This window comes from Pithys albifrons, chromosome Z (assembly GCF_047495875.1).
Source record: "Pithys albifrons albifrons isolate INPA30051 chromosome Z, PitAlb_v1, whole genome shotgun sequence".
In the NCBI taxonomy this organism is placed as follows: Eukaryota; Metazoa; Chordata; class Aves; order Passeriformes; family Thamnophilidae; genus Pithys; species Pithys albifrons.
In genome coordinates this window covers 27,342,632-27,356,965 of record NC_092497.1, presented here as the reverse complement: position 1 = coordinate 27,356,965, position 14,334 = coordinate 27,342,632, and the positions used below count along the sequence as shown (strand labels likewise).

At 41.4% G+C, this 14,334-nt stretch overlaps 1 protein-coding gene across 6 annotated transcripts in view; it reads left to right on the top strand.

Annotated features, from left to right (window-relative positions):
• ARHGEF28 (Rho guanine nucleotide exchange factor 28) overlaps positions 1 to 14,334 on the top strand; it is an 81,149-nt gene that overhangs the window by 53,502 nt on the left and 13,313 nt on the right. Inside the window, exon 27 of one of the 6 annotated variants that reach the window (XM_071581021.1) lies at positions 12,077 to 12,134. The exons of the other annotated variants lie outside the window; for them this stretch is intronic. Within the exon in view, the coding sequence (XP_071437122.1) occupies positions 12,077 to 12,088 (12 nt within the window). The 3' untranslated portion in view covers positions 12,089 to 12,134. Of the gene's footprint in view, positions 1 to 12,076; positions 12,135 to 14,334 lie in introns of those variants that run through there. 6 annotated transcript variants of the gene reach the window in all.

The following is a 14,334-nucleotide window of genomic DNA, read 5'->3' as shown; positions in this document are numbered from 1 at the left end:
TGCAGCTCCATTCACCAGCACTCTCTGGGCCCGACCCTCCAGCCTGTTCCTAACACAGCAGAGGGTACACTTGTCCAAGCCATTGGCTACCAGCTTTTCCAGGAGTATATGATGGGAGACCGTGTCAAAGGCCTTGCTGAAGTCCAGATAAACCACATCCACAGCCTTCCCCTCATCCACCACGTGGGTCATCTGTTCATAAAAGGAGATCAGGTTGGTCAGACAGGACCTGTCCCTCCTAAACCCATGCTGGATGGATCTAATCCCTTGTCCACCCTGAAGGTGCTGTGTGATTGCACTCAGGATGAACTGCTCCATAACCCTGCCAGGCACGGAGGTCAGGCTGACAGGCCTGTAGTTGCCAGGGTCCTGCTTGCAGCCCTTTTTGTGGATTGGGGTGACATTGGCCAACTTCCAATCATCTGGGACCTCCCCAGAGAGCCAGGACTGTTGGAAGATGATGGAGAGCGGCTTGGCAAGCTCTTCTGCCAGCTCCCTCATCACCCTGGGATGGATCCCATCTGGTCCCATAGACTTGTTAGGATCCAGCTGGCTCAGTAAGTCAGTAACTATTTCCTCCTGGAATATAGGTGGGGCTATTCAGCTCCCTCTCCCTTTCTACCAGCTGCAGAGGCCAGTTGTCTTGAGGGCCACCTGTCTTACTGGTGAAAACTGAGGCAAAGTAGGTATTAAGTACCTCAGCCTTCTCCCCATTTTTGTTAACTATATTTCCCTCCAAGTCCAACAGAGAATGGAGGTTTTCCTTGCCCCTCCTTTTTTTATTAATGTATTTATAAAAGGACTTTTTGTTATCCCTAACTGAAATAGCCAAATTTACTTCAAATTCCACTTTTCTTTCGCTAATTTTTTCCTGCATGACCTAGCTCTATCTGTAAATTCTTTGTAAGTAGCCAGCCCTTTTTTCCATAGTCTGTAAATTTTCTTTTTATCCCTGATTTCTTTCAGAATCTCCCTATTTAACCAAGCCGGCCGTCTTCCCCTCTGGCTGGCCTTTCGGCACACTGTATAGTCTGTTGCTGTGCACTCAAAATTTCCTTCTTAAAACATGTCCATCCCTCCTGGATCCCCTTGCCTTTAAGGGTTGTTTCCCAGGGTGTGCTCTGAATCAGTTTTTTGAATAGGCCAAAATCTGCTCTCTGGAAGTCCAAAGTAGAGGTTTTAATGGTGGCTCTCCTTACATCCCTGAGGACTGAAAATTCTATTATTTCATGGTTACTATGCCCCAGGCATCCTCCAACCACTACATCATCTACCAGCCTGTCTCTATTTGTAAACAGTAGGTCTAGCGGGGCCTTACCCCTGGTAGGCTCCTTTACCAGTTGATGAAGGAAATTGTCCTCTATACACTCCAGGAACCTCCTTGACTGCCTCTTCTCTGCAGTATGAAGCTCCCAGCAGATATCTGGCAGGTTAAAGTCACCCACAAGAACAAGGGCTGGAGATTTTGAGACATCTGCCAGCTGCTTGTAGAACAATTCATCCCCTTCATCATCCTGGTTGGGTGGTCTGTAACAGACTCCCACAAGGGTGTCAGCCTTGTTGGCCTTGCCCCTGATTCTGGCCCACAGGCACTCAACCTTGTCACTGCTGACCTCAACTTCAACAGAGTCAAGAGACTCTCTAACATATAAAGCCAGCCTTCCACCTCTCCTTCCCTGCCTGTCCTTTCTGAAGAACTTGTAGCATATAAGCAAATGAAATAGTTTGGGTTTGAAAAAATAATCAATTTATAGTGGTTTCCGTCAAGGTGAGTGGTTTCTAGAGCTGTAAGATAATTTGTAATAGAAAAAGCAAAAATTCCAGAAACAATGTCTAGTATCCTATAACTCCATTGTTTTTCCTTATTCTTTGGAATTTCCTTCCTATTTCTTAAGGCAGATAGTGCTAATGGTGATTGCTCTGCTGAACATGTTCTTAAAACTGTACATCAGATTAATTTGCTTTGGTTTTCCATTCGTAATTTAGATGAGGTTTAGAAGAGCACATTGTTGGCTGTGGGCTGGTTTGACCTGGGGTAGGGTTAACTCCACAGTGGCTGGTATGGGACTGTGTTTGGGATTTGTGCTGAACACAGTGTTGATAATATAGAGATGCTTTTTTTATTTCTGAGCAGTGATTACACAGAGCCAAGACCTTTTCTCCTTTTCTTACTGCCACATGGACGGGGAGACTGGTAGTATATGGGAATTTTAAAGGCGACCTAGTCAGGACAGGTGACCTCAACTGACCAAAGGGATATTCCAAACCATGTGACATCAAGGTCAGTATATAAAAGGAGGGAAGAAGAGGCGGATGTTTGGAGTAGCATTTATCCTCCTAAGTTACTGCTGTGTGATGGGGCACTTCCATCCAGGGGATGTCTGGACACCTGCCTGCCCATTGAAATCAGTGAATTAATTCCTTGTGTTGCTTTTCCTGTGTGTGCAGCTTTTGCTTTCCCTATTAAACTGTCTTTGTCTCAACCCATGAGTTTCCTGGCTTTTACCCTTCTGACTCTCTCCCCAGTCCTGCTTGTGGGGAAGTGAGCAAGCAGCTGTGTGGTGTTTGGTGCTGGCCAGAGTTAAATGGAGACAGGCTACCTTAACATCAGTTATGGCCTAGTGATATTGTGTGAAAGTGCCTGTTCTATGTTTGCATCAGGGAGGTTGAGAACAATGCTGCGTGGGCCTAGCTCTTTTTTCATATTTGTGTAAGATGAATTTGTTGAAGTCAGAAGAGGTATACAATGTAAAGCTGATGCAAGTGTGGTAAAAACCAGGTGAAATACGCAGTGTTGAAAAGCCATCTGAATATGTACAGGCTGTGGTTCCAATTCAGCACTGACTTTGTGTAAGGAGTGAAACTCTAACTCAGGGCCTTACTCAGATGAGTATGGCTTCTGCTGCCAGCAGTGGAGGTGGTTAATAGGATCCCATGGTGAGGAATTTGTTGAATAAGATTGCTTTCTGCAGTTTGAACCTGTTAAATAATGATTAGCAAACCCACTGCACCCCCCCCCCAAAAAAAAAAGTCATCACAGTTAGACATATGTGACCATTGTGAGTTAAATTTTGTACTATTGATGAAAGAACTTCTTCTGAGTATATCTGACCTGTTCTTCTGAGCTGAAAATGTAATAATGCCCCATACAACATACACTTTACATGTGTGCTGGTTTAAAGGTATGCTGGCAGTAGGAATGAACCCGAGTCAAGAGAGGTTACAATTTAGTAAAAAGATTACAATAAATACAGTGATATAGTGAAAAATTGGGTTTAACCCACAAAACCCAGATATTTAAGCCAGTGCCCTGGGACACGAACGGAATGGTGCTCGTTAGCTCCTGTGCTGAGCACCACGTGGCCCCCTTAGTGCATAGTAAAAGGAAAGGAAAGCCTGTTGGTGAGGATGATGATTGCAGTCTGGTTGAGAGTGGCAGTTGCAGTCCTGTTGAGCTTCTGGTCCTTCTCTGGATCTGATGAGTGGTACCCATAGTCCCAAAACCCAAAGATTATATAAGCTCAGGTTCAAGTGGGAAGGCCCAGTACCTCCCCCAGGGCGAGAAGTTTCACAATGGGTGATTTAACTCTGTGAGTCATGGGACATTTTTGGAATCTTTGATGACCCCTCAGGCTGGGTATGAAGGTGCTGATGCCTCCCTGAAGGGGAGTTATCACAGCTGAGTCATTAATGTAATGACAGAAACACTCCTCTGTCTCACAGGGTTCTTTAATACCCACCCAGCTTATAGCCTGAGGTGTCAGGTGTGCCCTGGACAGCTGCTGCAAATGGTCCATTTTTAACCGTTCATGAGAAATGACACAAAGGGTGTAGAATACACAGTTTTGGCTACACCCACATAGTGATAAACTAGCCCTGACCCCCCTAACTAGGAGACATGTTTAAACAGCATTATTTGTAGTCAGTGACAAGCCAACCCCTCATCAGTGTAGAATGGCATGGAAAGATGCTTTTCAGCCTATGTTAATTTTTTTTAATGCATTTTGTAGTAATTTTAATAGCACCATTTTTTCCCACTGTTAGTCCTGCACAGTAAACAAAATCTTTCTATTGTTCTTTCACTTGAGAAGAGGGAAAGCAGGAAATCTTTTAAAAGTGTAGGATACGACCTATGGAGTTCCTTGCTCACCAGAGCCTCCTTAGCTGGTGTGATATTTTGGGCTACTTTAAGTATTTTTCTTCTTGAGTAGATACCCTATTGAGAACACACAATTAATTCCAAATTGCCCTTTTTGTGTTCAACATATCTCATCTGCTCTTAGCATGAAATGGCTACATAGGTGAGCACAGAGGCCATTCAGTGCTCAGTGTAAGTTATAATGAGAATAAAATTAAATGGAAATATACAAGAATATATAAGTTGAGCAACATCAGCACCTGCATCTTCCCAGTTCAGAATCACACTGATTTATTAGACTAATTGAGATCTTATTTCAACTCTGCAACAGATAACAGCAAATTAACTCCTTTCCTACCACAGAATACTGAGTTTCACTCTCTTCTGAAATACTTCATGGAAGTGAATGAGAGAGGAAGACCTTTTTTTCCCCCTTGGGAATCACACTTCCATTTGTTTAAAGCAAATGGCAAAAGAGATTAAATCACACAGCTGTGTGATACTAAAGTGAAAAATAAGTCATTATATGTCATCTACAATTAGTGTATTTCAAGTAACACTTGCTTTTCACCTCTGCAGAGCTCAGGATTTGTGATTCTCTTACCGATTTTATCATCTCAAAACAGTGCTTCTCATTTCTGAACAAAACCACAGTAGATGCAGCACTATTACATAAGCTTTTAATTAAGGCAGCTAATGATATTCTGGTTTTATTTTGTATGCTAATGTAAGTACAGACTTTCCTGTGTAATGCCTGTCTGATTTTATTATTTCTAATATCTTCTCATTTATTAATTAGTGGGAAGTTTAAAATAGGACACATTTTTAAACTGTTGAATAAAGGAAAGAGACTGTCAGTCTCTGTCTTTCAATGTACCACTGGTGTAAATCTGCACACCACATTCAGGGTTTTATTGATCTTAAACAGCAATAGGATGATGGGCCACATCTTTCTCATTTTCCTCACATTTATGGTTCCAACACTTCAGTACAGTGGTTTTTGAAAGTCAGTGAAATTACTGACATCAATGAAACTGGGATGTTTTGGACCATCTCTCTTACGTGCAGATTTATTCTTTACTTAGGTAAAGTAGGTGACAGTTTCATGGAAGTAAGAGGGAAAGGAGCAGAAGGTCTTTAGCCAGACAACTGATATGTAGTGAAGCAGCTCCAGCCCAGAGTTGTCCAGAGTTGTGACTTTGAAAGCAAATCTACAGGGAAAGATGTGATCTTTGAGGAAAAGAGTCACAAAACAGGAGTCTTTGCTGGTTGGTTGATGACAGGAAGATACCTTGGAAGGTCTTTGTTTTCCTTGGGAAAAGTAGTCTATGGGTGGAGACTTGGTTGTGTGCCCTGCTTTAGTACATTAAATATGTTTTGTGTATGTTTTGTAATGGAGTTGGAACCTGAAATAAATGCAGAAGTGTGAATACATAATGCATCATAATGTCTGGGAGAAGATGTTTATGGATAATCAAATTTTGCAAGACAATGAGTATGCAAACACACCCTGTAAAATCATGTAGCTGAATCACCGAGTCTATCTGTCTGGCTTATTTTGAAAAGTACAGTCTCATTTTAATTATTTAGTATACTACTTTACATATTCCAGGAAATGGCCTGTAGCATGTTGTGTAAAAGTAATGAAGTCTTGGTAATATGAAACCTCTTCAGCACCATCTTCTGTTAAATATTTATTGGGAAATGGGAAGATTTTCTGTCTTTTTCTGTCATTCATCACAGGAGCACCCAGTTGCTGTTTACATAAATTACATTGGCTGTCATCAAACTTCTGGAGGAGATTTCATGGGGTATCTTGTTCTCCCTCTCCAGAAGCAGTAGAAAACTTTCCTTTGGGTGTAAATCTTTGGTGGGGCAGTAGAGGGGAGGAGGATTGATGTGGTATGGAAGTTGTCTTTAGTTTAATCAAATAGCAAGACTTCCAACAGTCACCTGCTGAGATTCCTTGAGTTCCTTGGAAATCTGATCTAGAGCTAGAAAAAAAAGGATAGAAAAATAGGTGTGATTGATCTGTATTTGTTAGGGTCTATCATAGAATAATAAAATCCATGTGCCTTTAAATATCATTGAATATACTCTGTGATAAAAACTACATAACAGACAGGGAAAGTAGTATATTTGGCAAGGGTTAAAAGAGATTTATTTTTGTTTTATTTATCGAGCTTGAAAATTGCAGGGAAAATTGCTGAGAGCAAAACTGCAGAGAAGGTGTCCCCTGTGCAAAGCAACTTGCCTTTGCAGCACAGTGCCATCGGGTAGGTGATGAAGGTACAAGAGAGGCTTCTGCATTAAACACAGACAGTTTTGAATTGGAAGTGAAAATTAATACAGAAGGTTTCTTAAAACTTGTAGTAAAGGCATGGTGGAAGGAGGAAGTGATGAACTTGGGCTTAATGGTAAGAACCAATGTTGGTCATAGTGGAGGGAAGTGGGAGGAGAAGTAATGAAAGTGGATGCAAGTGCTCTTCATGCACACATGGAAAGCACTTGGCTGAAGGGATGGAGGGACATGCTTATTTGATAATTGTGCTTTTTTTTGGCTTTGATGTACAATTTTTCCTTTAGCTTTTATGCAGACTGCTCTCACAGCAGTTACATGTTCACAGGGATTTTAGCAAGCAACTAAAAAGGGCTACCATTTCAAAATATTCGATCATACCCTGAAAATTCCTATGCTTGCAATGCAAAACTTGGGGAATATGTAACTTTTCAATTTTTGATGCTTTTTTTTGCAATGACTGCAAGAAGAAAATACCAGTACATATACTTCCTACCAATCTGACTAAAAATTTTTAAAAGTGATGATGCTCATACTCAAACTGCAGCCAAAAATTAGTCAAAAATTTCCCTCAGTTTTGAGTTCAGGAGAGAAGTATCTCTGTGATTATCAGATAAGAGGCTTCTCTCAGATGCTCACTCTTGCAGTAATGCCCATATTTTTTTTCTGTATTATCAACAACAGTAGCTTCTATTAAAGGGTAAAATTAGCATGTAATTGATTTGAAACAGGTGCTTTGCCTTATTTTTTCTTCTGTGAGAATTCTATATATTGATTTAGCATTCTTCTGCTACTCTCTTTGAGCTTTTGTAAGTAAGAAGTGGTGGATCTGGTCTGTTGTTGGGAAATTATCCTATAAAACCAAGGTGCTTAGGAGGAGACTTGAGTGTTTATAAATTACCTCCCCCTTTTGGAGTTTGTAACAGAGCTGTACCCTTCTGCTACTTAAGAAAATGTTTGCCAAAGTCCAGAGCACACTCCTTTGTATTGCACCTGAAAGACTGGCCAAATGCTGGGGACTGAACTGATTTTTTGCCAAGGTCTTTGATGTCACATTTATTTCAAAGTGAAATTGTAGTTTAAAAACAAAAAACCAAACCAACAACAAAAAATCCCCCAGCAGACCACAACCAAAAACAAACAGCAAAACAATCCCAAACCAAAAGTATCCATAAAATTTGAGGTAAAGTTAATCAACACAATGACATCTGTCTGTGGTAACAGAGAGCTCAAAAGAACAGTTTTGATGTGTTAATGTTCCCTGTTGTTTCAAAGGGAATGAAATCATGGTGTTTTTTGGAGGATAATGCTAACTGTTTCCCTCTTCGGTGGAGGGGGGGGGGGCGGCGGGAGGGGGAAGAAGAGAAATTCTCACTGCAGTATTTTCTCTTCAGGATGCAAATTGAGGCAGTGTGTGAGGGAGGTGTGGGGATGTGCTGGCTGACAGCAGAAAGGGGAGTCGTTTTCATTGTCTGCCGAGTCCTTGGAAATGCAGTTTGGGTCTTTATGGGATTTCCGTTTCTCCAGCAAACATTCAAGCAGGAGCCCCACTGATGGCATTTTGTTTTGACTTCAGCTTGCTGGCCAAATGACTTCAGCAGATTATGGGCTGAGAGGAAATGGTGCAGCACCCTTCAAACACATCCACTGCAGACATGAACTAGGAGACTGTGGATGTTTCTCATGCATCCCACTGTTGTCAGTGGACAGGCGAGTTGACTGTGCCCCTGACTGTATTCTGTGTGGGCACTGCTGCCCTGGGTGCAGCAGTGGCTCCGAGGCAGCAGTTGGTCCCATTCTGTTTGATCCTTTGTAGGAAGGGTGTTCTTGGGGTTTTAAGGTTCTCTCCTCTTGATCGTTAGAGTGCAGCTGTGTTTAATGAGCTAGAAAAGAAGTAGGCCAATAAAACATATGTTCATTGTTAGCAGAATACCTGTTGGACCATGTGTATGTCTGTAATTGAGCATCTAAAGCTTCAAAGCTTAGCACAAAGACAATTTAATAAGGAATTCATACCTAAATAAATTAATATTAAGCAGAAGCAGATAGCTGTCCAGCAGTGTGCCTGGCCAAGGTGAGACTGCGGGCATTTAATGCACAGACAAGTTATAATTTCAAGTCAGACCTCTTTTTAAGTCTCTCTTACTGATATTCATTAAAAAATAGCATGCCAAAATTAACTTAGAAGCCGTGTACTTTAAAACCAATACAACTGACAACATAGCCATGTAAGTAGGTTAAAATTTTAATTGACCTAAGGGCATGCTATGAGTTTGAAGTTAAAGTGGTATCAACTGACAGTGTCTCAGCTTTAGTTGTTTTGAAAATCTTTTCTTTGGTAACATCTCATTGTTAGAAACAGTACCTTTATTGGGCCTTAATGAAAGAAAAGATGACTGCATTATAACATTACTCCAAAACCTGGAACTTTACCATAAATATGAGTTGGAGCTTTATGATAAATGCAGTTTTGGTGAAATAAATTATATTTTGTTTTAGCCAACTATTTGTTCCAAATTTTCCAGACCAAACTTCTCTAAAAGAATTATGAGGCAAAACCTGAAAACTGAATTGCATTGTTTTATCTAAGACAACAACTACCAAAGAGCAGAAACCTGCAGGATAATGGCATTCCCAGTAATTTTACCAAGATCAAAAATCCAAAGTACAGACATGGTCAAGAGTTATGTTGCAAACCTTATTAATCGACTATGAATTCATTCTGTTCCTTGTCTTGTAACAAAAAAATTAATCCAAAGTTGGTAAGACTAATTAATGTAATCTCGATGATGATATAATTCCTCATCTACTTTTTGTGTAAAGACCTCTTATTCATGAAGTTCCTTGTTTGTCTAATAAATGCAGCTGCTGCTTTTTCATAGGGTTGGGTTGGTTAAAAGTAAATAACAGCATTAAAATTCCCAGATTGATTTCCTGCCTTATTCTGTCAGCTGGGAAATGGATTAGGTTCCTCTTTCCCTGTTAGCTTTAGGGTCAAAATATTTTTCCTAGTGTTTTTGGGACCTGGTACCAAATTCAGATCCTGCTGTGAAATGAGCTTTACTAAGGTGTGAAGGGCCTGGTTTCTTCATGGTATGTGATATCTCAACTCCCAGTAAAATTGCCGGGAATTGTCCTCAGATCCTCAAGGCTTATGAATGGCTTGCCCATAGCACGTATTCTAAACCAGCACAGTAGCAGCAGTGTCCTGGTTGTTCCAGGGTGATGCCATAGCATTCCAGGTGTGCAGTGCTGTGGTGTGGTGTTTGTCGCCTTTCTCCCACCAACTATAAACAACTGAACCTGCAGTATGAAAAATCCACTGCAAATTAGGAAAGTCTTAGTATGCTTTAAAAAAAGCAATCAAAACTGTTCATGGTGCCTTTCATAGTGAGGAGAGGGAAAGAGGCTGAGGTGCCTGGGGTTCCGTAGGGAATTGTCTGTCTGCCATTAATGAATCTGCATGGAAAGCAATAGAGACAAAGAGGTGCTGTGGGATTTGCCAGTGGGAACTTTCAGTGGAGCCCGTGGGAGTTAGGCTGCCGCTTGCTATTGAACTGTAATGGCAAATGAGAGCCTGTTACCCTTGAATTCCTTTGAATATCCCAGACCTGGTAGACTTAGCATTGGTTTTTAGGTGTCTGCCTGTGCTTTGTATTATGCATGAGTGCCAGTGGGGGGATTAAATAGAGCAGCTCTGCCATTTCAGATAGCGGTGACCTGAAGCTGATGTGTCAGCTCTCAGTCCAGATGAACTGGGTACCAGTTATTATAAATACATGTAAATGCAAAATCTAACTCTATTTATTATTTTCAGAGGAGTAGTGGCTTTGAGACTTTTTAACATATTTTTTGCTAAAAGTGGCATAAATCTCTCTTCACTTAATGAAATTTTATTTTGTAAAGAGGGACAATGCGACACAGATCTCTGAAAGGCACAGCAAATTAATTCAGTGTCTGCAAAATCCACATGGTGTGTTCCTTCCAAACCTCCCTTTATCTCATTTTTAATTTTTTGGGGGTTTTTTTGATTTTTTTTTTTTCTTTCTGAAACAGCTAGGAAGTAAAAACGCATCCAATGCATCCTGACCTCATAGCTGACCCAGTTTTGAGGAGGAGTCTGAGTCATGGGCTTCCTAAGATCCCTTCCATCTGAATTATCCTGTGATGTTGTGAAACCAGGGTCGGAGCTGAAAGACGAAACCTGAGGGCTTTCTATTCAAAACTTAGAGCCTTGAGATTAGTTTTCTTGCATGAGTGTTTCCTGCCTTGATAATGTCTTGTGCTTCCCATAATCATCACTGTGGGCACTCCAGGCTTATGTGAAGAGCTCTGATCCTGGAGAGAGATAGAAAGGGGAGGGGTGAAGGGGGTGAAGGAGAAAATCCGTGGCATTTATTTGATGTGAAAGTGCTTACATCCTACGACAACAGACAGGAGGTGAGAATCAGTGTGACTAATGAGTTTTTTACTTGGCTTTTGTATTCCCCACCCCTCCAGGCACACGGGCTGTGTTTGTTTTGATATATGTTGATTTCAGATTCCACTACTTTGTCCTTCACCTTCTCAGCGGTTTGTGAGATGCCAGTAATCCTGTCATAGTGCTATGGAAAAGGTAGGGTATGGTAGGATGCAGAATGGTTTTTTTTCCATTTCCCATACAACAGCAGCATGTGTTTAGTCACCAGATGTCATTTCTCAGTTTGGACCCAGGACCCTTTTGGAGAACTGTAGTCCTGTTACAAACTGCCATGAGAACTGACCCACAGACAGCTGGCCTTCTGTTTGCCATTATTATTATATTGAAGTTGTCTAAAAAAAGCATGGAAAGAATAGAGTGTCTTTCTCCATTTCCTGATGCTTGTCCTCATGGTACACCTAAACTCATGAAAAGTGGGCAAAAATTTGGATTTATTATTAATTTCAGATTTGGTGGTGTGGGTGTGAATGAGACAATTTGTGATTGTTTCCAGAATTTGTTAGAAACAGCCTCTAATACCTTTCAAGGAAGACAGCAGGAAATGCCTGAGTTTTCTTTATTTAATGAAATTATCTCAGCTGAGATAAAAAGGACTGTACTTTAGGGATATGATGTGTCACTGCTGGACTGAGCAGGCTATATGTCACCAAAATGTTGAAGTGCTGTTGCAAGTTACTAAATATTTGGTCTCCAGCCTCAGGCTCATCCCTCTTACTGGGATGTTTGACCAGCCCAACATTGAAAAAGTGGATTCTCTGCTCTGCTGTCCACTTTTGCCTGGGGGTATCCATGATGCAGCTGCAGATTTGACTTACTCTTTAGGAAAGAGTTACCTAGAGTGTCATAGGAGAACAATGTTTTACGTAAGTGAGAAGGGGTTAAAGGGGGCTTCAGTTTGCACATAAACTCCAGGGTCCAGGATGCAGAGAGATGCTGACAGCTGTTGACAGGTGAAGAAATGGGAGGGAACAGGTTGCTGTGAGTGTCACAGTAGAACTTGTGGAAGTGTCTGAGCTACAGCTCAATTTTGTTAAAGCTTTGGAAATCTGGGTGTATTTTCTGCACTTACATAAATATGAAGGAAAAACAATGGTCTTTGGGTGTAAATGAGCAAAAGCATATCTGTGTCTTATTCTTTTGCTTGTCCTCTCTGTGCAAGGGTGTGGGATGAGAGCAAGCCAGCAGGCAGATCCCAGCCAGGACAAGAAGGGTACAGCCAGGGGCCGTGGGAGCACTTTTGCTGGGTGCTGGTCTGGTGAGCACACTGTTGAGCTGAACACAGCCTGCTGGAAGGAGCATCCTTCGGCACCTTGGAGGGGAGCAGAATAAAGGTTAAGTAAATGCTGAATTTAAAGAAAAGGAATAATACAAAACTCATTTTGTGGCTGATGTCGACAAATGAATTACGATGATGTTGAAGGAGGCTCGCAAAAGGCCAACTTACCTGACTCCTGATCCATAATGAATTCTATCGGCCACAGTGGAGCAGAGAATGGGCCTGAAGAGGGACAGGGGAACTTCCCTGCATGCCCCAGCTGCCTGGGGAGCATGGGAGAGCTTCCTGGATGTCACTTGCTGGCAGCAGCCCCTTTGCCTTGATGTCTGCACAGATAATCAGTTTATATTCCTTTTTTTTATTTTTACTGAGCATCCTCAGGTCCCAGAGTACTGTAGTAGACAGCAGCTGTACCAGATGCTGCACTAGATAGCTCAGGGAAGGCTTCTTGGCTGCTATCAGTGCTCTACTTTACAAGAACCAGTGCTGGCTGGTGGTTCAGTCCCTATTCCTCACTATCTCTTCATCTGAGACTGTTATTACCATTTCTAGTAGTCCTTACACCACTTCTCAAGGCACATCACACTGCTGCCTGTGATACCGTCTCCTGGCTCAGCTGCTTCCAGCATCGCACTGGGCAGAGTCCCTGATGGCGGTCTGAGTGTAGTGGCCTTGGGGACACATTGTGCTTTTAGTAGGCAGAGTCAGTGTTGGGTGCCACATGAAATGCATCCAAACCCAGCTCCTTCCCTCTTCAGTTGGATTAAGCACAACCTTTCCAGCCTGAAGCCACTTGTCACCCCAGCAGCAGCTGTGTTCTCACCTCCTGGGTGCTCTCCTGCTGTTCAGATTCTCTAGATGCAACAGAATAATAATTAAAAAAAAATCAAAAAACAAATAAAAAAACCCACCAACACCCCCACCCCCTCCCCAAACAAACAGAAATAAAAAAGGACGTAAAGGAGTGAAAAATAATTTATTTTGATAGCGACAGAATCAGATTTGTTTTTCCAGAATGCAGATGGTTTCCACTGCTCAGCTGTGCTGCTTAGAGTTGTAACAGTTAGAAAAATTACTTGAAAACAGCTACTCTTTTAATTGGTGAAGCAATTGCTGTTTTAGTTTTGATGGTGGAAAATAACTGCATGTAAGGTGTTTCCCTTTTCTGTGTTTTTTCAAATTTGTTATTCGGCTTCTCCAATTATGTACTTCATAAACTTTGGAAACAGATCTTTCAAATAAGTGTTCACTGTCAGGTATTCTATGCACATAATTTTGGTAAGGTGAATAGACTCACAGGACTTAAAAGGAATATTAATGTGGGTAAAATTAACCCAAAATATAAGTGTTTAGAAGTTGAGGATCTTGCACAAGTAGGGCCCTTTTTAAAACATAAATAAACCAACCCAATGTATCCAGTTTTCATAAAGGCAGATGTACGTCTGCTTTCTTTTGTTGCTTCTACTTGTAGTCTTTTTCTAATACGACTATGAAAACCAAAGAAATGTAGAAGTCATCTTTAAAAAATCAGGACTGTTCAAGTCAGTTAGGAAGTCAAGTACTACTGCATTCTCTATTGCAAATAACTCCCCTGAAGTCAAGACTTACTCTGGATTTTCATCAAAATTGAAATTTGATATGTTAAATCCAATATAAAACAGTAGAAAAAAGACAATTAGAGATTAAATTTCATAACGCCCTGTGCCATCCTGCTATGCTTGTTTGTAAATACTTTGCCCCTGCCACTGACCCTGCAGCCTTGACAGCACGAATAGTATACATGTAGCTTACACTGGGAGATGAAGCACCAAAACATGTTTGCTCTCCCTGGTTGTATGAGTATCAAAGAGGTGAAGATGCTGAAGGCAGAGGCAGCGATACAGTGTGTTCCCACATGCTCATCACATAATCATCTCAGACTGCTCAGACATGCCGTGGCAGGGAGCAGCTGGGGAACCCAGGCTTTTCAGGTTGCTGGTAAGCTTGCTTTGACTTAAGCTCCTGCATCAGCAAACAAGACTGGTGAAAGCCACATGTGTCAGGTGTATGCCAAATGTGGGCAGGTGTCATTTTAAGTTGCCACTTGTCAGAGTGACATGGTGTGTAAAAACCCAAATAAGTTCTTCATAATAGATTTTCAT